At 53.2% G+C, this 20,392-nt stretch overlaps 2 protein-coding genes across 6 annotated transcripts in view; one reads left to right on the forward strand and one right to left on the reverse strand.

Moving 5' to 3' along the window:
• Window positions 1-10,687, forward strand: part of ITPKC (inositol-trisphosphate 3-kinase C) — a 25,035-nt gene extending 14,348 nt beyond the window's left edge. Inside the window, exons 4-7 of the mRNA XM_030796617.1 lie at window positions 1,747-1,951; window positions 5,578-5,679; window positions 6,291-6,362; window positions 9,145-10,687. Of these exons, the coding sequence (XP_030652477.1) occupies window positions 1,747-1,951; window positions 5,578-5,679; window positions 6,291-6,362; window positions 9,145-9,348 (583 nt within the window). The 3' untranslated portion in view covers window positions 9,349-10,687. The remainder of the gene's footprint in view (window positions 1-1,746; window positions 1,952-5,577; window positions 5,680-6,290; window positions 6,363-9,144) is intronic.
• Window positions 10,683-20,258, reverse strand: C17H19orf54 (chromosome 17 C19orf54 homolog). 5 transcript variants are annotated; one of them, XM_030796629.1, is made up of 7 exons: window positions 19,990-20,258; window positions 19,159-19,285; window positions 14,913-14,981; window positions 14,344-14,468; window positions 13,852-13,981; window positions 13,690-13,760; window positions 10,683-12,559 (listed from the first exon to the last, which is right to left on the reverse strand). In XM_030796629.1, the coding sequence occupies exons 4-7, from the start codon at window positions 14,444-14,446 to the stop codon at window positions 12,222-12,224; spliced, it is 642 nt and encodes a 213-aa protein (XP_030652489.1). In that variant the 5' UTR covers window positions 14,447-14,468; window positions 14,913-14,981; window positions 19,159-19,285; window positions 19,990-20,258; the 3' UTR covers window positions 10,683-12,221. The 5 variants fall into 5 exon arrangements, with proteins under 5 accessions (XP_030652489.1, XP_030652491.1, XP_030652488.1 ...); XM_030796632.1 differs by lacking the exon at window positions 19,990-20,258 and having other exon boundaries at window positions 11,494-11,653; window positions 12,304-12,559; window positions 19,159-19,726; XM_030796631.1 differs by lacking the exon at window positions 13,852-13,981 and having other exon boundaries at window positions 13,690-13,766.
• Between the last annotated feature and the right edge of the window lie 134 nt (window positions 20,259-20,392).

Below are 20,392 nucleotides of genomic sequence, written 5' to 3' on the forward strand. Positions count from 1 at the left end.
CCAGTCCCTGGTTGGGTGCTGCTACAAAGGATACTGCAAAAGATGAAGAGATGTGTAGGGCAAGGTATGGGGGAAGGGGTACGGAGCTTCCATGCCCTCCCTGGGCGCACCATGCTCCAGGAACCTCCACAGGGTCGGATATCTGGAAGCTCCTGAACCCAATCCTTGGGTTTTTTTTTTTTTTTTTTTTTTTTTTTGGAGACAGAGTCTCACTCTGTTGCCCAGGCTGGAATGCAGCGGCCTGATCCGCCCGCCTTGGCCTTCCAAAGTGCTGGGATTACAGGCGTGAGCCACCATGCCCGGCCTAATCCTTGGGTTTTTATGGAGGCTTTAAGACACCAGCATTCCTTCCCCCAGGGTATAGGGTGGCATCCTCTCTGGGGAGGGTCCTAAAACCCACAGTCAAGAAGGTGGGGAAAGATTAGAGTCCTGCCTTGGGGCAGGTGAAAGGAGGGCAGGAAGAGGTCAGAGAGATTCTGGTTTCTTGAGGCCGGCTCCTGAGATCTAACACACCCAAAATTATGACAAAAGATTGTGGCCGGGTGCAGCGGCTCATGCCTGTAATCCCAGCACTTTGGGAGGCCAAGGCAGGCAGATCACTTGAGGCCAGGAGTTCAAGACAAGCCTGGGCAACATGGTGAAACTCTGACTCTACTAAAAAAATACAAAAATGTGCCAGGTGTAGTGGTGTACTCCTGTAATTCCAGCTACTCAGGAGGCTGAGGTGGGAGGATCACTTGAACCCGGGAGGTTCTAGAAGTTGCAGTGAGCCAAGATCATGCCACTGCACTCCAGCCTTGGCGACAGAGCAAGACTCCATCTCAAAAAAAAAAAAAAAAAAAAAGGCTGGGCGTGGTGGCTCACACTTGTAAATGGCAGGCAGAGGCAGGCCGATCACGAGGTCAGGAGTTCGAGACCAGCCTGGCCAACATCGTGAAACCCCATCTCTACTAAAAATACAAAAAATTATCCGGGTGTGGTGGCAGGCACCTGTAATCCCAGCTACTCGGGAGGCTGAGGCAGGAGAATCGCTTGAATCCGGGAGGCAGAGGTTGCAGTGAGCCGAGATCACCACCATTCCATCGCACTCTAGCTCGGGCGGGCATCAAAAAAAAAAAAAAAAAAAAAGATTGTAACAAGGGCTATGGGAGTTACCAGCCAGGAACCATAGACAGAAACCAATATACGTTGTAACTAACACCACACAGGGTCTTGCTATGTTGTCGAGGCTGATCTTGACTTTCTGGGCTCAAGTGAACCTCCTGCCTTGGCCTCCCAAAGTGTCAGGATTACAGACATGAGCACTGCACCTGGCCCTACCTTTAATTTAGTCTAGTTTGTCAGTTTTTTTCATTGTTTAAGAAATCTTTTCCTACTCCAAGATCATGCAAATATTATGTTTTCTTCTACAAGCTTTATTGTTTTAGCTTTCACATTTAGACCTACATTCCAGCTAGAATTAATGTTTCTGTGTGTGGGAGGTAGGGATCAGGTTCATTTCTTTCCATATGGATGTCCTGTTGACCCAGCACTGTTTATTGAAAAGACTTCCCTTTCCCCACTGAATTGCAGTGCCTTATCATAAACTGCACAACTCTACGTGTGTGTCTTTGTGGACTCTGTTGTATTCTGTGCGTTGATTTGCCCATTCTTGTGCCACACTGTGGCTTTATGTCAATATCAGGAAGGGTAAGCCCTCCAGTTTGTTCTACATAATTTCCTTTGTCACATCCTCTGTGTGCTCAGGACCTATCTGGAAGAGGAGCTAGTGAAGGCACGGGAACGTCCCCGTCCCCGGAAGGACATGTATGAGAAGATGGTGGCTGTGGACCCTGGGGCCCCTACCCCCGAGGAGCATGCCCAGGGTGCAGTCACCAAGCCCCGCTACATGCAGTGGAGGGAAACCATGAGCTCCACCTCTACCCTGGGCTTCCGGATCGAGGGCATCAAGGTGAGGACCAGGAACCGCCTGGCCTGTCCCGGAAAGGCCTATAGCCAGATCCCAGGCAGGGCTTCTTGGGGAAAGCCACAAGAGAGTGCAGGAGACGGCGTGGGATGAAAGGCTGGGGCTGGGGAAGCCCAGCCTCTTTCTTACCTCCACACCCATCAGAGCCCATGTTCTGTTTATCCGTCTGCCTGAGCATCTCCTGAGTCCATCTTTTCCTCCTCTCCTTCTCCATGGTCATGTCCTAGTCCAGCCCCATCTTCTCCTGCCTCTGTCTCCCTGGGCATCCTGGCCCTGGTCTCCCTGCAGCACAAGAGCTGGAGGGATCCCTTTCCCCCGGCTATGGAGAAGGTTTCTCTTTTTCTTTCTTGCATTCCTTTTTCTTTGTCAAATTAAATATAATTGTTTGAATAGGCCAGGCATGGTGGCTCATGCCTGTAATCCCAGCACTTTGGGAGGCCAAGGCAGGAGGATTGCTTGAGGCCAGGAGTAGTTCAGGACTAAGCTGGCCAACATAGGGAGCCTCTGTTTCTAGAAGAAAAAAAATTGTTTGAATAGCTAGTCCCACAGTTCAAAAGTCAAAATAATATTACAAAAGGGTAAATGTGGAGAAATTTCTCTCCCAACTCTGCTGCTGTCCTTCCCATTCTGTCCCTCTATCTCTCTACCCGCTCGTGGGGAACCACTTTATCAGTTTCTTGTATTTCTTCCTGTTAGTGCAAGTAAATGGAGTTGTAGATCCGAAATGTTCCTCAGTACGCATACTGATTGGTACTTTGCTATTTTCACTTAATAGTAACACCCTGGAGAGTTTTCCACATCATTCCATAGAAAGCCTCCTCTTTCTGTTTTTTTTTTCCCCCACAGCTATGTAACACTGTTTTTGTGACTGTGCCTGGTCCCCTATAAACAGACACCTGGGTTGTTTCCATTTTTTGCCATTAGCAGGCCTCAAAGAATCACTTTGCATATAAGACATTTTGCAAGTATGCAGATTGAGCTGTAGATTTCCAGAAGCAGGACTCCTGGGTCAAAGATTAAAGGCATGGGAAATTTGCTAGAGATGACCAAACTTCCGCTGTTGGTGTTATGCCACCGCACAGCCCACCAGCAATGTATGAGAATGCCTGTTGCAGATCCGACCATGCCATTCTCCTGTTCAAAACCCTTCTGTGGCTCCCTAGTACCTTGAAGCAAAGTTCCATAGCCTGTAGGGCCCTCTAGGATCTAGCCTCATCTCTCTCATTCTTCTCTTTTCTTTTTTTTTGAGGAAGAGTCTCACTCTGTCACCCAGGCTAGAGTGCCATGGCACAGTCTCAACTCACTGCAACCTCCACCTCTTGGGTTCAAGCGATTCTCCCACCTCAGCTTCCTGACTTGATGTGATTACTGGCATGCACTACCATGCCTGGCTAATTGTTTTTTTGTTTTGTTTTTTTTTGTTTTTGAGACAGAGTCTCGCTCAGTTGCCCAGGCTAGAGTGCAGTAGTACAGTCTTAGCTCACTGCAAACCTCTGCCTCCCGGGTTCAAGCGATTCTTCTGCCTCCACCTCCCAAGTAGCTGAGATTACAGGTGCGCGCCACTGCTCCTGGCTAATTTTTGTATTTTTAGTAGAGACAGGGTTTCACCATATTGCCCAGGCTGGTCCTGAACTCCTGACCTTGTGATCCCCCCGCCTCGGCCTCCCAAAGTGCTGGGATTACAGGCATAAGCCACTGTGACCGGCCTATTGTTTTGTATTTTTAAGAGAGGCGGGGTTTCACTATGTTGACCAGGCTGATCTTGAACTCCTGGCCTCAAGTGATCTGCCTGCCTTAGCTTCCCAAAGTGTGGGGATTATAGGCATGAGCCACCATGCCCAGCCTCTCATTCCTCTCATTCTTTTTGTGTACCTTAAGGCACAGTGAAGCACTTGCATTTACTTGAAATAGGCTTGCTTTTTCCTGCCACAAGGCCTCTGCACCCCTCTGCCAGGAATGCTCTTCTATTTTTTTTGTTTATTTGTTTGTTTGAGACAGGCTCTCACTCTGTCATCGCCCAGGCTGGAGTACAGTGGCGCGATCACAGCTCACTGCAGCCTCAATCTCCTAAACTCAAGTGATCCCCCCAACTCAGTCTTCTGAGTAGCTGGGACACAGGTGCATGCCACCACACCCTGGTCTCTTCCATCTGTGCCCCCAGTCTGGTTGATTCTCAGTCATTTTTCTGTCTCCTTTCAAATTTTGCTTCCTCAGGGAAGCCCTCCCTGATTTCTGTTCTATTGATCAGGGTCCCCTCTTCACCTCCTCATAGCTGCTTATACTCTTTCATTATTCTTATCTTCCTTTCTGATCATCTTAATCAGTGTCTGCCCCCTCATCTGACTGTGTCTGTCGTGTTACCCCCTGTTGCCAAGTGCCCACATAGTACCTGGCACAGTGTAGCAGATGACTTAGGTGGGTTCTCTGAGCCCTACTCAAACATAACAGATAACATTAGTCTCATTAGTCTCAAATAACTATATGCCAGGCACTGTGCTGTGCATCCTACACACCTGGTCTCCTCTAATCCTTATACCAGCCTTAGCAAGTAGACACCAACACAATTCCCATTTTCCAGATGAGGAAACTGAGGCTGAGGCAGCCAAAATGACTTAAGACTGCCCAGCTAGAAAAGAGTAGTCACGGCCGGGTGCAGTGGCTCACACCTGTAATCCCAGCACTTTGGGAGTCTGAGGCGGGCGGATCATGAGGTCAGGAGATCGAGACCATCCTGGCTAACATGGTGAAACCCCGTCTCTACTAAAAATACAAAAAAATTAGCTGGGTGTGGTGGCGGGCACCTGTAGTCCCAGCTATCAGGAAGCTGAGGCAGGAGAATGGCATGAACCTGGGGGGCAGAGCTTGCAGTGAGCCTCGATTGCACCACTGCACTCCAGCCTGGGTGACAGTGAGACTCCATCTCAAAGAAAAAGAAAAGAGCAGAGTCACGATTCAAAGCCAGCTCCACCCCGCTCCAAAGCCCACTTTGCTAGATGGGTTCAACCAGGAGGTTCAAGGTTGGAAGGGTGTGGAAGGACTGGGGCTCAGGCATGTGACCTGGGACTGGGTTGAGCTGGGCTGGGCAGGTAAGCTGGCTTCCTCCTCTGGCAGCAAGTGTGCAGGCAGGTGGGTGGCCCTGGGAAGTTGTTTTTTTTTGAGACAGAGTCTTGTTCTGTCACCCAGGCTCAAATGTAGTGGTGCAATCAACGCTCACTGCAACCTCCGCCTCCCGGGTTCAAGTGATTTTCCTGCCTCAGCCTCCCGAGTAGCTGGGATTACAGGTGCCCGCCACCACACTTGGCTAATTTTTTGTATTTTTAGTAGAGACAGGGTTTCACCATGTTGGCCAGGCTGGTTGTGAACTCAAGTGACCCTCCCGCCTCGGCCTCCCAAAGTGCTGGGATTACAGGCGTGATCCCACACCTGGGACCACAGGCGCATACTACCACACCAGGCTTTTTTTTTTTGTAAATAGAGATGGGGTCTGGCTATGTTGCCCAGGCTGGTCTTGGCCACCGTGCCTGGCCTCCTGGGAGGTATTTGAGGTTGCTGGGTATTGGGCGTGGGAAGGAAAAGGCCATGACCCTGCCCCTGCACACCCTGCCCTACAGAAGGCAGATGGGACCTGTAACACCAACTTCAAGAAGACGCAGGCACTGGAGCAGGTGACAAAAGTGCTGGAGGACTTCGTGGATGGAGACCACGTCATCCTGGTGAGTGGGACACCCATGTCCCAGAATGTAGCAGCTTAAGACAGCCACCATTTATTCTTGCTCCAGAGTCAGTGGTCTTCTGCTTTGGGTGGGGCTGGACTGATACTGGCTGGCTTTGCTCAGTCTGAGGTCAGTTGGTGGCTTGGCAAGGCTGGCTGGTCCAGGGTGGCCCTGCTCCCAGCTCTGCCGTTTGGCTTATGACTTAGCCGCACGTCTCTCGATAGCAGGATGGCCTGGGATTGTTCTTACAGTGGAGGCAGGGGGCCAAGAGAACAAGTAAAAATTCAAGGCCTCTTGATGCCTGGGCTCAGAATGGCCACCATCATTTCTGCCTTTCAGCAAGTCATGTGACCCAGCCTGGATCGAGGGGTTGGGAGACAGACTCCACCTCCAGATGGGAGTGGAAATTCATGGAATCCACCACTCTTCTCCATGCTACCTTGATGAATCCAAGCCCTCACTCCTCCGCCCTGTCTTCCCCATGGCTCCCCTATTCCATCCTGGCTAGAGCCTGCCTGCTTCTTTGGGGGAATGGGGTGAGGTCAGAGCTCAAGGTGGGCAAGGCCCCACAAAGTCCCCATGCTAACCAAGGAACCCTCCCTGTCACACAGCAAAAGTACGTGGCACGCCTAGAAGAACTTCGTGAAGCTCTGGAGATCTCCCCCTTCTTCAAGACCCACGAGGTGCGAGCCCTGGCTGCCATGGGTGGATGTATGAGTGTCGGGGTCCAGGTGCATGGAGGGGAAACCATTGATGAGTTACAGGTCAAAGATATAAAAAGGGGCTGGGTGTCGTGGCCCACACCTGTAATACCAGCACTTTGGGAGGCTGAAGTGGGAGGATTGCTGGAGCCCAGGAGTGCCAAGACCAGCCTGGGCAACATAGCAAGACCCCGTCTCTATTAAAAAAAAAAAAAAAAAAAAAAGCCCGGGTGCAGTGGCTCATGCCTGTAATCCTAGCACTTTGGGAAGCCAAGGCGGGCAGATCACCTGAGGTCGGGATTTCGAGGCCAGCCTGACCAACATGGAGAAACCCCATCTCTACTAAAAATACAAAGTTAGCCAGGTGTGGTGGCGCGTGCCTGTAATCCCAGCTACTTGGGAGGCTGAGGCAGGAGAATTGCTTGAACCCTGGAGGCGGAGGTTGTGGTGAGCCAAGATCACGCCATTGAACTCCAGCCTGGGCAACAAGAGCAAAACTCTGTCTCAGAAATAAATAAAATAAAATAAAATAAAAACAAATAAAATAAAACAGCATCTACTGAGAGCTGACTGTGCCAAGCACTGCGAGGCACCTGATGAGTAGGGGCTGGTACCATTATCCCCATGCTATAGAGAAGGAAACCAGTCATCAGTGGCAGTCCACAAGGCCTGAGAAGCTGTCTCTTTCTAAGTGAAGGCATTATCCAATTCTAGTTTTTAAAATTTTTTTTGGTCAGAGTCAGGGTCTCACTCTGTTGCCCAGGCTGGAGTGCAGTGGCGCGATCATAGGTCACTATAGTGTCGATCTCCTGGGCTCAAGTGATCCTCCTGCCTGGGCCGCCTGTCACTGGAACTACAAGTGTGCACTACCATGACCAGCACATGATCCAATTATTTAGTTTCTACCAGGCTCTCTTCACTCATTCTGGATCCTGAAGGCATTTGAGTTTGCATTCTGGCTTAGCAAAGGCCAGGCACAGTGGCTCATGCCTGTAATTCCAGCACTTTGAGAAGTCGAGGTGGGAGGACCGCTTGAGCTCAGGAGTTCAAGACTAGCCTGGGCAATATGGTGAGACCTTGTCTCTATTTTTTTTTTTTTTTTTTTTTGAGACAGAGTCTCGCTCTGTCACCCAGGCTGGAGTGCAGTGGCGCGATCTTGGCCCACTGCAAACTCCACCTCCCGGGTTCACGCCATTCTCCTTCCTCAGCCCCCCGAGTAGCTGGGACTGCAGGTGCCCACCACCACACCCGGCTAATTTTTGATTTTTGTATTTTTAGTAGAGACAGGGTTTCACCGTGTTGGCCAGGATGGTCTCGATCTCCTGACCTCATGATCTGCCCTCCTCGGCCTCTCAAAGTGCTGAGATTACAGGCGTGAGCCACTGCGCCCAGCCCTGTATTTAAAAAAAAAAAAAAAAAAAAAAGCAGCCAGGAGCAATGGCTCACGCCTGTAATCCCAGCATTTTGGGAGGCTGAGGCGGGCAGATCACTTGAGGTCAGGAGTTCGAGACCAGCCTGGCCAACATGGTGAAACCCTGTCTCTATTAAAAATACAAAAATTGGCTGGGTGTGGTGGCTCATGCCTGTAATCCCAGCACTTTGGGAGGCCGAGGTGGGCGGATCACGAGGTCAGGAGATCGAGACCATCCTGGCTAACACAGTGAAACCCCGTCTCTACTAAGAATACAAAAAATTAGCCAGGCGAGGTGGCGGGCACCTGTAGTCCCAGCTACTCGGGAGGCTGAGGCAGGAGAATGGCATGAACCCGGGAGGTGGAGCTTGCAGTGAGCTGAGATTGCGCTGCTGCACTCCAGCCTGGGCAACAGGGCGAGACTCTGTCTCAACAACAGCAACAACAACAACAACAAAATTAGCCAGAAATCGCTTGAACCCAGCAGGCAGAGGTTGCAGTGAGCTGAGATTGTGCCACTGCACTCCAGCCTGGGCAAGAGAGTGAGACTCTGTCTCAAAAAAAAAAAAAGCAAAGCTAGGCGTGGTGGTGCACGCCTGTAGTCTCAGCTACTCAGGAGGCTGAGGCTTGAGTCCAGGAGGTCAAGGCTGCAGTGCATTTTGATTATGCCTCACACTGAACATTTGCTGTGTATTTGCTATGTACCAAGCACTGTCTTAAGCACTTAATGTAGATTAATTCATACATATAATATGCCCAGCAGCCTCTGAGGTAAATGATCCTACAGTCGACCCCTTATCCTCAGGTGATCTCTTCCAAACCCCCAGTGGATGCCAGAAACTGGATCGTACTGAACTATAGACTGTGTTTTCTCGATCTGATAACCAAGATGGCTCCTAGGTGACTAGTGGGTGGGTTGCGGATACAGTATGGACACGCTGGACAGAGGGATGATTTGCATCCCAGGTGGGACGAAGCAGGATGGCACGAGATTTCATCACAGTACTTAGAATGGTGTGCAACTTAAAACTTATGCATTGTTTATTTCTGGAATTTTCCACTTAATGTTTTTGGATCACAGTTGACTGAGAGTAACTAAAACCAAAGAAAATGAAACCACGGCCTAGGGAGGCTAACTGTATTACTCTCACTTTGTATATGAGGACGCAGAACCACAAAGAGGTTAAGACACCTGCCCAAGGCTGCACAGCCAGGAGGTGGCACAGCCAGGATATGAATCAGACAGCCAGGCTCCAGGGTTCATGCTGTCAACCACCCTGCTCTGCTGCTTGTCAGGAAGGGACCTTGGCCAGTGCCTGCTCCTCCCTTAACCTCCCGTCTCTCCCCCGGCAGGTGGTAGGCAGCTCCCTCCTCTTCGTGCACGACCACACCGGCCTGGCCAAGGTCTGGATGATAGACTTCGGCAAGACGGTGGCCTTACCCGACCACCAGACGCTCAGCCACAGGCTGCCCTGGGCTGAGGGCAACCGTGAGGACGGCTACCTCTGGGGCCTGGACAACATGATCTGCCTCCTGCAAGGGCTGGCACAGAGCTGAGCTGCTGAGCCACCATCAGGTTAATTGGATGGTGCCAGTCTGGCTGGAGGAGCCCTGAGATGCCATGGGGGGCCTGAGGTTGGCCATGGGGGAGCTGGCCCCCAGGGACGGGAGAGATTCTGTCATGTGCCACATGAGACAAACGTGGAAAGGTCTGAAGGGCCTTGGGAGACCAGGTAGCACCTGGCCCCATCATGATGCAGGGGTTTTGGGGACCTGGAAGGAACGTGATGAGGCAGTGAGTCAGAAAAACCAGAAGGGGGTTCCCCGATCTGCCGGGAAGGCTTCTGAGGGGCTGCCCTGAGAGCATTCAGTTCATATGTCACAGGGTATGGTGTGACAGGGTGCCTGTGGACACACGAATCACTTCTAACCTGCCTCCCTGTCAGCCTCCAGGCTGCCAGCTGGCTGAGGCTGGGGACTGGGTCAGGCTCATCTGTGGCGCCTCAGAGGGTCAGGCATCGGTGGTGGTGAACAGATGCAGGCACTGCTGGACCATCTGGGGAGAGTGACAGTCCATGTCTTCACCAGGGAGCCATTTGAGTGCTGAGTGACAAGAGGCTCAGAGGGCATGACCCCATGGGACTGGGCGTGGCCTGAGGGCTGATACTGCTGGGCAGTATCCTGCCCTGCTGTGGCCCTGTGGGATCCTCCGTGTTCCTCAGAGGACTCTGCTGACCTCCTGCAGACCCAAACCACAGCCACATCCCAGCTTCTGTGCCGGCACTGTGACAGTACCTCGCTCCTCTGTGTACCAGATCCGGCCTCAGGACTTACACTTCCTGCCTGACCCCCAGGCTTCTCTCTCCTTTCTCCCAGCAAACTGCAGTGGCAGAAAGGAGGTTGAGAGGCTGGGAAAGCAGGCCTCCCCTTGCGACTCAGAGCTGCTACACTCAGGAGGGCCCCATACAATCCTGGGCCCCTGCAGGGAAAAGCGCTGGGTGTGTGTCAGAGGTGCAGGGTGGGTGGGGCTGCCAGCCAGGACCCTGGCCTGCAGCCTGATCCAAACCAAAGACTGTAGAACCCTGGGGTGTGGCTAACGGCTCCTCCAGCACCCATAGCCAGGTCTTCCTGGCCCTTGAGGCTGGGCTGGCGGACAGGCACCTACCTCTTCCTTAAGCTGAAGCTCCCACACTGTCTTCCAGGGCTGAGGAGTGAGCCTCAGGAGTGATACCTGAGCCCCAATGGAGAACGCTCTCCTTTTCTACTGACCATCTTGATACTTAATATACGAGAGGCAGTTGCTGGACGGGGTAGTACTGGAAAGCAGGAGGCAGAATGGCTCTGCTGAGCCTCCTACCCATGACAACACCCCAATAAACAGGACATTCACAGCCAATGTCGTAGAGCTTTTTATTTTGCATCTGGAGTGTATTTGGACACGTGGGCTGGGTGGGGTAACAGGATAATGAGCAGTTTGGGAAAGAGGCAGGCTCCGAGCAGGCTGGTTCACTCACTTGGCAGTCACTGGGCGGCTATTCTTGTGCCTGGATGTGTTACAATGCAGGGGACACGGTGGTGACCAAGGCTGCTCCAAGCCCTGGCTGGGATGGGGGATGCACACACAGGCTGATCAGGGCTGGGATGGTGGACACGCATCCTCTTTACCCTGATCACTGGTTAGAAATACTGCACTGTGGCCGGGCACAGTGGCTCACACCTGTAATCCCAGCACTTTGGGAGGCCGAGGCAGGTGGATTACTTGAGGTCAGGAGTTCAAGACCAGCCTGGCCAACATGGCAAAGCCCCATCTCTACTAAAAATACAAAAAATTAGCCAGGCATGGTGGTGCATGCCTGTAATCCCACCTACTTGGGGGGCTGAGGCAGGAGAATCACTTGAACCTGGGAAGTGGAGGCTGGAGTGAGCTGAGATCACGCCAGTACACTCCAGCAACAGTGCTCTGTAGTTTCCCTAAATGAGACGGGCTCAGTTAGGGACAGAGAAGTGATCCAGACAGGCCTGTTCCTCCTACTTCAGAGTGGAGGGGTCAGGTATTCATGAAGCTAGTAATCACACACACTCACTAGATGTTTGTATGGGTGGATAAGAAAGTTTGTGGTCAGCACCCTAATGTTCAGGGAGCCAGGAGACAGCCTGGCTGAGACGCTGACTACCTAGCTTGAATCCTGACCCTGCCACGTGCTAGTCATGTGACCTCAGGCCAGCGATTCCACTTCTCCAGGCCTCAGTCTTGCCATCTGTCAAATCGGGTCCATCTAGCACCCCCCTTACAGGGTTGCCAGATCTGCTAACACAGGTAGAGGGGCTGGCACAGGTAACTGCTCCCAGATGGGCTTTAAAACTGTGAAGACATGAGGTGGGGGAGGGGTGTCTTGACTGGGGCTGCAGGACTCTTCCCTGAGGTAGTGATACCTGAGCCCCAATGGAGAAGTTAAGGAGTGATCCGCAGCAGAGGGCTGGGGATGGGACTCAATGCTCCAGGGATCTGAACAACACTTCAGGGATCTGAAAGGCCAGTATGACTAGTAGGTGGCAAGCGTGAGGAAGACCTTGGGCTAAGGAGGGGTGAGCTGAGGCTGGCGCAGTTCAGTGTCCCTGTCCTGTGAGCAGCAGAAGGCCCAGGCAGGAGGTTCCTTAGATGTCTAGTGAGGTGACAGAGGCGGCCCCTAGTGACAAACAGACGATGCGACATTCAGATGGGACAGGCAGGCCGCAAGGTCTGGGCTGTTGTCAATCTCTCCCTAGAGGGACCAGTTGGTGCTCAATACTGCAGGGGGCGGCCCTGATGAAGGAGGGCTGGAGGCCCCTGAGACCTAGCTTAAATCTTGTGGCCATCACACAGTGGGAGAGGTGGAGGCACACTTCAAATGGTGACCAAGCTAGGCTGCAGCCTGAGACCGCAGCCCCAGCTAATGGCTGCAGTCCTGCGGTGTGAGGAGCAGGGCCTGGCCACAGAGGCCAGCCCGCACCCCACCCACAGGCACCACGTACACCCGGCCGTCAGTGGCCCGTGAGGGTGAGAAGTCCGTCAGCTGCAGGTTGCTCTCCCGGACCTGGTCGTAGTCCCACAGCTGATAGTGCCAACTCTTGCCCTGCTTGGACAGCAGGTAGACAGCTCCCAGGGAACCCTCCTCCGGCAGGGGTGGTGGTTGGCAGGGCGTGCCCAGCACTGGGTGGAACAGGCCCGGCAGCTCAGGGTCCTCAGTGTAGCCAAGACTGGGCACAGCCCGAACACCCAGCAGGACCCCTGGGGGAGAGGAGAAGGTGGTGAGTGGCAGTGACTGAGCCAGGACCAGGAGCTGGGGCTCACTAAGTTCCACCCTCTCCCAGCCCTCCAGGGTGGGTGCAGCTGCCATTCCTAGGTTACACTGACGTTAGTGGTGGCCAGTGGGTTGGGATTTAGACCCACCATGGCATCCGGCTCCAGAGCTGTAGGTGTTTTAAGTCTTGCCTCGCCTGGCCTGAGCACAGGGGAGGTGGAGAGGCAGCATGAGATGAAGCAAATGCTGTCACCCAGTCATCCTCAGCTGTTTAGGGAAGAGGCTCCAAGAGGAGCTGTCAAGACCACATAGCCATGAAGAAGCCGAGCAGGGCCTCCCCCGGACCTCCTGACGTGGACCAACCTGGCCACCTTTCTTTCAGGCAGGGGGAATGATGAAGACGGTGCTGGTAATACTTACAGAGACATGTCACATGCCAAGCCTTTTTTTTTTTCTTTTTTTTGAGACGGAGTCTTGCTCTGTCACCCAGGTTGGAGTGCAGTGGCACGATTTCAGCTCACTGCAACCTCCGCCTCCCAGGTCCAAGCGATTTTCCTGCTTCAGCCTCCCAAGTAGCTAGGATTTCAGGCATACGCCACCACGCCCGGCTAATTTTTGTAGTTTTAGTAGAGACGGTATCACCATGTTGGCCAGGCTGGCCTCAAACTCCTGACCTCAACTGATCCACCCACCTCGGCCTCCCGAAGCGCTGGGATTACAGGCGTGAGCCGCCGCGCCTGGCCAAGCCTTGTTCTAAGAGTGCTGAGTGCTCTGCCTACAAGGCAGCCTTATGAGGTGGGTACTACTGTTACCCCCAATTTCCAGATGGGGAAAGGAGCGGTCCAGAGAGGTGATGATACCTGCCCAGAGTCACAGAGCCTAGAAGAGGCTGTGCCAGGCCTGAAGCCCAGATGGTCTGATCCTGAAATCTGTGCTCTGAGCTTCTGTTTGTAGAAGCTCCAACTGGCGGACACCTGGGGCCCAGCCTGCCCGGTGCTATGCTAAGTGCCCAGCCTGGCTAGGGAGGCACCAGCACAAGGGGTGAGAATGTCAGGAGGATTAACGGAGGCCGGGGAGACCCAGGTTGAGGGGTGCAGACAAAGGAGGGGGAACCTACCTGCACTCACCGCCCAGTGGGCCTTGTGGCCCTTCCTCTGACACGGCTCATGGTTGAAGTCCTCGTCGTAGCTGGTGCTGGCATTAAGGTAAAAACGATGGCGTGGCCCTGGGACCCACCCTTTGCCACCCCTGCCCTCCTCCCTCCCAGGCCCTGGGATACGGGATGAGCAGGGGATGTCCAGTGACCAGGTGCTGCAGGATGAGGTCTCTGTTAGGACCACCCAGGCCACCAGAGAGCAGCTTGGCCTGGCAGCCCAGCACCTCCTGGGCCAGCCTGCCCATATCGGCCACTGCAGGGTGAGAGCACACAGAGGGGGCTCGCTGCGTGTGCCCAGCACCGTGCTGAGGGCTCACAGTGGGCGATGCTTCCAACCCTCACCATGACCTTCCACCCCTTGGTTCAAATGCAGAAAATGAGACACAAAGAGCATCAGTGGCTTGTCCATGGCCCCAGCGAAGAGGTGGCAGAGCTGGGTTTGCAACCTAGGCAGCCAGCTCGAGTCCATCTTGTAACCTCTCTGCTCTACTGGGCAGTGGGAAGGGCCCAAAGAATGGAATGAGACACCCTGACACATGGCTGCCAGCACCCTACCCAGCCTCTCCGGTCCCAGCCTCATGAAGAGATGATGGAGCACACAGTCACCCAGCTCACCTGAGAACATCTCTCCCTGGGCTGTGTAGCCTCTTTCCGTGGCCACCTGCATGAGTCTCTCCAAGGGGATGCCACTGGGGGGCGACAGGAGAGTACCTGCCATCCACAAGGCCACCAGCCCGCATCTGGGGAGAGAGGCCCAGCCTGTCAATCCTATGTCACAGCCCCCTTACCTGGAAGCTGGAGTTGGGGAACAGGTTTGCTGCCCTGGAGGAGTTCCCCTCCCCTCTCCCAGGCCAGTGAGGGAGACCTGACTCCCCTTCAGGGGAGAGCCCAGGGCTGGAGGGCTGGGGGTGGAAGGTGGGGGAGAGGTCACCTGAGCTTCCTGGGAGGAGGAGCCAAGGTAGAGTTAGAGAGATGGACCAGGCTCATTCGTTCATTCCTCGCATGTCCCAACTATGTTTACTATGCAGGCACTCAGAAGCCTGAGTGGAAATTTCCCCCTTTCCTTCCCTCCTCCTCCCAGCAGGGACAATCCACTCCTCTTCTCCAGATCAGTCCTTAAGAAGCCCAGCAAGGACAGAGTAAGGGCAGCAAATGGTCTGGGGTTCCCGCATCAGGGCACATACTGAGGGCCTTCTTGGATAAGGGACGGCAGGTCTGCACAGAAGAGGATCCACCGCAGGTCACCTCGGAACCTGAAGCAGAGCCGCGCTCAGTCACCAGGGAGCCAGCTCTGAAGCACCCCCTACCCTAAGGTCTGGCTGGGAGTGGGCGTATCCAGGGATGATGAAGGGAATATGGGCCTGGCTGTCCCAAGGCTGAAGGTGGCTCCTGGTTCAGTCACTGACTTGCCCTCCCCAAGCTTCAGTTTCCTCATCTGGTTTGTGGGAATGGTCCTTCTGCCTGCCTGCTCCCTGCTCGCCTTCTCAGTTATTGAAGGGTGAGGAGCAATGGGTGGCACTTTGCAACCAGGTTTATCTGAGGAAATTTCTCAAAGTGGTATCTCTATCTCCAACTCTTTTTTTCTTGCTCTGTTGCCCAGAATGGAATGCAATGATGCAATCAAAGCTCACTGCAGCCTCGACCTCCCAGGGTCAAGTGATTCCTCCTGCCTCAGCCTCCTGAGTAGCTGGGAGTATAGGCATGTACCACCACGTCCAGCTAGTTCTTTTTATTTTATTTTGAGACACAGTTTTGCTCGTTTTGCCCAGACTGGAGTGCAACAGCGCGATCTCGGCTCACTGCAACCCCTACCTCCCGGGTTCACGTGATTCTCCTGCCCCAGCCTCTCGAGTAGCTGGAATTACAGGCATGCGCCACCACGCCCAGCTAATTTTGTATTTTTAGTAGAAATGGGGTTTCACCATGTTGGCCAGGCTGGTCTCGAATTCCTGACCTCAGGTGATCCACCCACCTTGGCCTCCCAAAGTGCTGGGATTACAGGCGTGAGCCACCATGCCCGACTCTTTATTTTTAGTAGAGATGAGGTCATGCTATGTTGCCCAGGCTCCAAACTCTGTGATTTGTTTTTCATTTCAAGTCTGTTTCTTGGGCTGTTCAACAATGAAAATCCCTTAACTGAACTTTGAATAAAACCAGGTAACAATATGCTTAAGGCCTAAAACATCACCTTGATCGTGAATCTTTGTACCCTGGGGGAGGCCACTCAGATAGCTTGGCCCTGAGGGATTCATTCCTTTTTTTTTTTTTGAGACAGAGTTTCCCTCTTGTTGCTCCGGCTGGAGTGCAATGGCACGATCTCGGTTCACCACAACCTCCGCCTCCTGGGTTCAAGCGATTCTCCTGCCTCAGCCTCCTGAGTAGCTGGGATTATAGCCACCATGCCCGGCTAATTTTTTGTATTATTATTATTATTTTTTTGAGACAGCTGGAGTGCAGTGGCCCGATCTTGGTTCACTGCAAGCTCTGCCTCCCGGGTTCACGCCATTCTCCTGCCTCAGACTCCTGAATAGCTGGGACTACAGGCTCCCGCCACCACGCCTGGCTAATTTTTTGTATTTTTAGTAGCAATGGGGTTTCACTGTGTTAGCCAGGATGGTCTCGATATCCTGACTTCGTGATTTGCCCGCCTCAGCCTCCCAAAGTGCTGGGATTACAGGCATGAGCCACCGTGCCTAGCCTCCTTTTTTTTTTTTTTGAGATGGAGTCTTGCTCTGTCACCCGGGCTGGAGTACAGTAGTGCAATCTTGGCTCACTGCCACCTCCACCTCCCGGGTTCAAGCAATTCTCCTGCTTCAGCCTCCCGAGTAGCTAGGATTACAGGTGTGTGCCACCATTTCCGGCTAATTTTTGTATTTTTGGTAGAGACAGGGTTTTGCCATGTTGGCCAGGCTAGTCTCAAACTCCTGGCCTCAGGTGATCTGCCTGCCTTGGCCTCCCAAAGTGCTGGGATTATAGGCGTGAGCCACCGTGCCCGGCCCATGCTTATTATTCCTATTCCAAGGCTGGTAAGAGGGCAAGGTTCGGTTTGGGTGTTGGGGGGTGCAGACTCAGAGCTCCTGGTTCCCAGTTTAGGGTACCCTCCTGATGAAAGATGATACCACATAAGTATGATTAAAAGCATGGAGGCTGGGCATGGCAGCTCACGCCTGTAATCCCAGCACTTTGGGACACTGAAGCAGGTGGATCACCTGAGGTCAGGAGTTCGAGACCAGCCTGGCCAACATGATGACACCCTGTCTCTACTAAAAATACAAAAAATTAGCCAGGCGTGGTGGTGGGCACCTGTAATCCCAGCTACTCAGGAGGCCGAGGCAGAAGAATCACTTGAACCTGGGAGGCAGAGGTTGCAGCGAGTGGAGATCACGCCACTGCACTCCAGCCTGGGCAATAAGAGTGAAATTCCATCTCTAAATAAATAAACAAATAAAAAAGCGTGGAGCCAGGCTGGGTGCGGTGGCTAACACCTGTAATTCCAGCACTTTGGGAGGTCGAGACAAGAAGATCGCTTCGGCCCAAGAATTCAAGACCCAGCCTGGGCAACACAGCGAGACTCTATATCTACAAAAAAATTATGTACAAAAAATTAGCCGGGCATGGTGGCGTACACCTGTGGTCCCAGCTGTTTTGGAGGCTGAGATGGGAGGATCACTTGAGCCTGGGAGGTTGAGGCTGCAGTGAGCTGTGATCCAGCTACTGCATTCCATCCTGGGCAACAGAGCAAGACCCTGTCCCAAAAACAAACAAACAAACAAACAAACAAAGAGCCTGGAGCCCTGCCGCCAGAGTTCAAATTGGACTCTTCCTCTTTCTGCACTATAGCTAAGGGGCATTATAGCTAAGGGGCTTCACTTCTATGAGCCTCAGTTTTCTCACCAGGAAAATGAGACAATAACAGCTTCTACCTCATGGGGTTGTTGAGAGGACTCAGTATATTAATATTTAAACACTTAGCGCCTGACATAGGGTAGGCATTCAGTAAAAGGTGGCTGTAATTTGCATTAAATTTGCCTCATCTCAGTGGGGGCATTTAGGGAAGATCATAAATGTGTCTGGAGGCCGGGAGCAGTGGCTCACGCCTGTAATCCCAACACTTTGAGAGGCCGAGGCAGGTGGATCACCTGAGGTTGGGAGTTCGAGACCAGCCTGGCCAACATGACAAACCCCATCTCTACTAAAAATACAAAAATTGGCTGGGTGTGGTGGTGGGCACCTGTAATCCTAGCTACTTGGGAGGCTGAAGCAGGAGAATTGCTTGAATAGGGAGAAGGCGGGTGCTGGTGGTAGGGCAGAGGCTGCAGTCTGCTGAGATCACACCAGTTCACTCCAGCCTGGATGAAAGAGGGAAACTCCATTAAAAAAAAAAAAAAAGTGCCTGGAAAGCTTGGAGTTTCAATGTGAGTACTGGCAAGTCGCTTCTCCCTCTTTTCTTCAGCCAGGCAATCACTAACCTCAGCCTCAGGGCCCCAGCCTAGGTCTGGCACTCTCCTTTCCCCTCCCACCTGGGTCCCTGGATGTCCCACTTTCCTCAAGGCTCCTAAGTACCACTTCCACAGGCAGCCTCCTTCCCTGCACAGAGCCTCTTCAGGGCTCCCCCGTGCCCTCAGGAAAGTCCCAGTCCCTTTGCACGATCTGCTCTGTCCTGTGTGGGCTGACTCTGCCGCTTTCACAGCCCCATGTTTGCCACTTCCCCCGGCAAGTTAAGGACATATTTGCAGTTCCTTGAATAGAACACGTCCTCATTTCACTCCAGGCCCCTGCACAAGCTGTATACTCTCATCACACAGCATTTGCACGACTTGCTCAACAGCAATCAGGGTTCCCCTTCTCCAAGAAGCTCCCCGACTCCCCAGCCTGGGACAGACACCCCTCTGGGCTTTGTCATGACAGCCCTGACCACTCTGGGTTGTCACCGTCTGGAGGGGTGGAGGGATCTGTCTCTCCCACTAGACTGGGCATTTGCTTTTTTTTGAGACAGAGTCTCGCTCTGTCTTCCAGGCTGGAGTGCAGTGGCGCAATTTTGGCTCACTGCAACCTCTGCCTCCAGGGTTCAAGCAATTCTCCCGCTTCAGCCGCCTGAGTAGCTGAGACTACAGTCGCATGCCACCACACCCGGCTCATTTTTGTATTTTTAGTAGAAATGGGGTTTCACCATATTGGTCAGGCAGGTCTCCAACTCCTGACCTCAGGTGATCCACCCGCCTCGGCCTCCCAAAGCGCTTGGACTGGACTGGGCACTTGTGAGGACAGCTTTCTTCATTGCTGGAGGCACACCACCATGGAAGGGATCTAGGTGGGGGACCTAAGTAGTCAGGCTGTTTGATCTTGAGGACACGGGAACCCCCCGCAAGAGATCTGTGGAGAAGTGTCTAGGGCAGAGCCTGGGTGGTGGGTGGGGCATGGAGACCCTACCGGTCCTTGTGTAGTTTCAGAAGCCTCTTCACATCTTCTCTGCCCTTGGGGACCGGGCCAGCCTTCTCAAAGGCCTCCTTCAGGAGCTGGCTCTTCTCCAGGCCGAAGACATGAGGGGGAGCAGGCCCTGTGGCAGCGGGTGGAGAAGGCAGTGGGGGCGGTGGGGGAACAGGGGTCTGCTGACTCCAGGGAGGGGATGGTAAAGCTAAAAAGTCCAGGGGACTTGGGGGTAGAGGAAGAGATGGAATGCTGCTGGCTTGGGGTACAGCGGTTTTTGGAGGAGGGATTGGTGGTTTTAGGGGAGGAGAGCATGGAGAAGTCATTTTGGGGTCTACAGGAGGGGTGGTGAGGTTCAGCGGGGAGGGGAAGGATCCTCCAACGGAGAACGGTCTCAGGGATGGAGATTTTAAAGGTTTAAGAGCTGAGTTCCAGAATCTGGGGGCTGAGCAGTGGGTGTGAAAGGACCAGGGCTAATATTTGAAACCATGGGAGCAGGAATTGCGAGGCTGACTCAAGTCATAAGGCACCTGACGGTTAACAGGGTGGGGTCCTTAAATCCGGAACCGGATCTGTGGTGGTCCTTAAATCCGGAACCGGATCTGTGGTACCGGTTGGATTACCTCGGCAGTCTTAGGTGGAGAGTTAGTAGGAGTTAACTCATTCTTTGGGGCTGGATGTGGAAACTCATGAGTGAGTTTGCGATATGAAGGCTCAGACCTAGAGTGAGGTGCCTTAAGGGTGCGCCTTAGGGACCCAGGGCTAAAGATGCGGAGAACTTAGTTTCAGTCCCCCCTCACATCCCAGGCCCGAGTTCGGAACCTTTGAGCTGACCTTTGAGTCAGAGGTCAAGAGGTCAAAAAGGACACCTGGCAGGGCAAATGGCCTAGTTGTGGAGAAGGTCCTGGAACCAGAGCAATAAAAAACGTCCGTGGGTTGGAGAAGACTCAGAGATCAGAGGCCGGTGGGCGCCGCGATAACCAGCGGAAAAGGGAAAGGAATCAGGAAGTAAAGAGCACCCCCTACTCCCGGAAAATGGCGGCCCCCGCACACTGCCTTTCCCATATCACGCGGTATTACACGCAACAGTTCCCGCCCATTTTGCGATCACGTGACAGAAAACGCAGCTCTGGCGGGGGGAAGAGGCGGGACTTCAAAAAGGATTGCCTCCGTAAGACACCTCAGCGCGAGACGCGTACCGATGGCAAAACACTCGTAGCCTTCACTGATTGGTCCG

Source organism: Nomascus leucogenys, chromosome 17, assembly GCF_006542625.1.
Source record: "Nomascus leucogenys isolate Asia chromosome 17, Asia_NLE_v1, whole genome shotgun sequence".
Classification (NCBI taxonomy): Eukaryota; Metazoa; Chordata; class Mammalia; order Primates; family Hylobatidae; genus Nomascus; species Nomascus leucogenys.

Bases quoted from the DNA above. Each gene is read 5' to 3' on its own strand.
- C17H19orf54 (XM_030796632.1), bottom strand. From the start codon at position 19,481: ATGACTTCTCCATGCTCTCCTCCCCTAAAACCACCAATCCCTCCTCCA. The intron at 14,469-14,912 runs GTATGTGCCCTG...CTCTCTCCCCAG, and splicing joins CTTATCCAAGAAGGCCCTCA to ATGCGGGCTGGTGGCCTTGT. The intron at 13,982-14,343 runs GTGAGCTGGGTG...CTCACCCTGCAG, and splicing joins CCAGGGAGAGATGTTCTCAG to TGGCCGATATGGGCAGGCTG.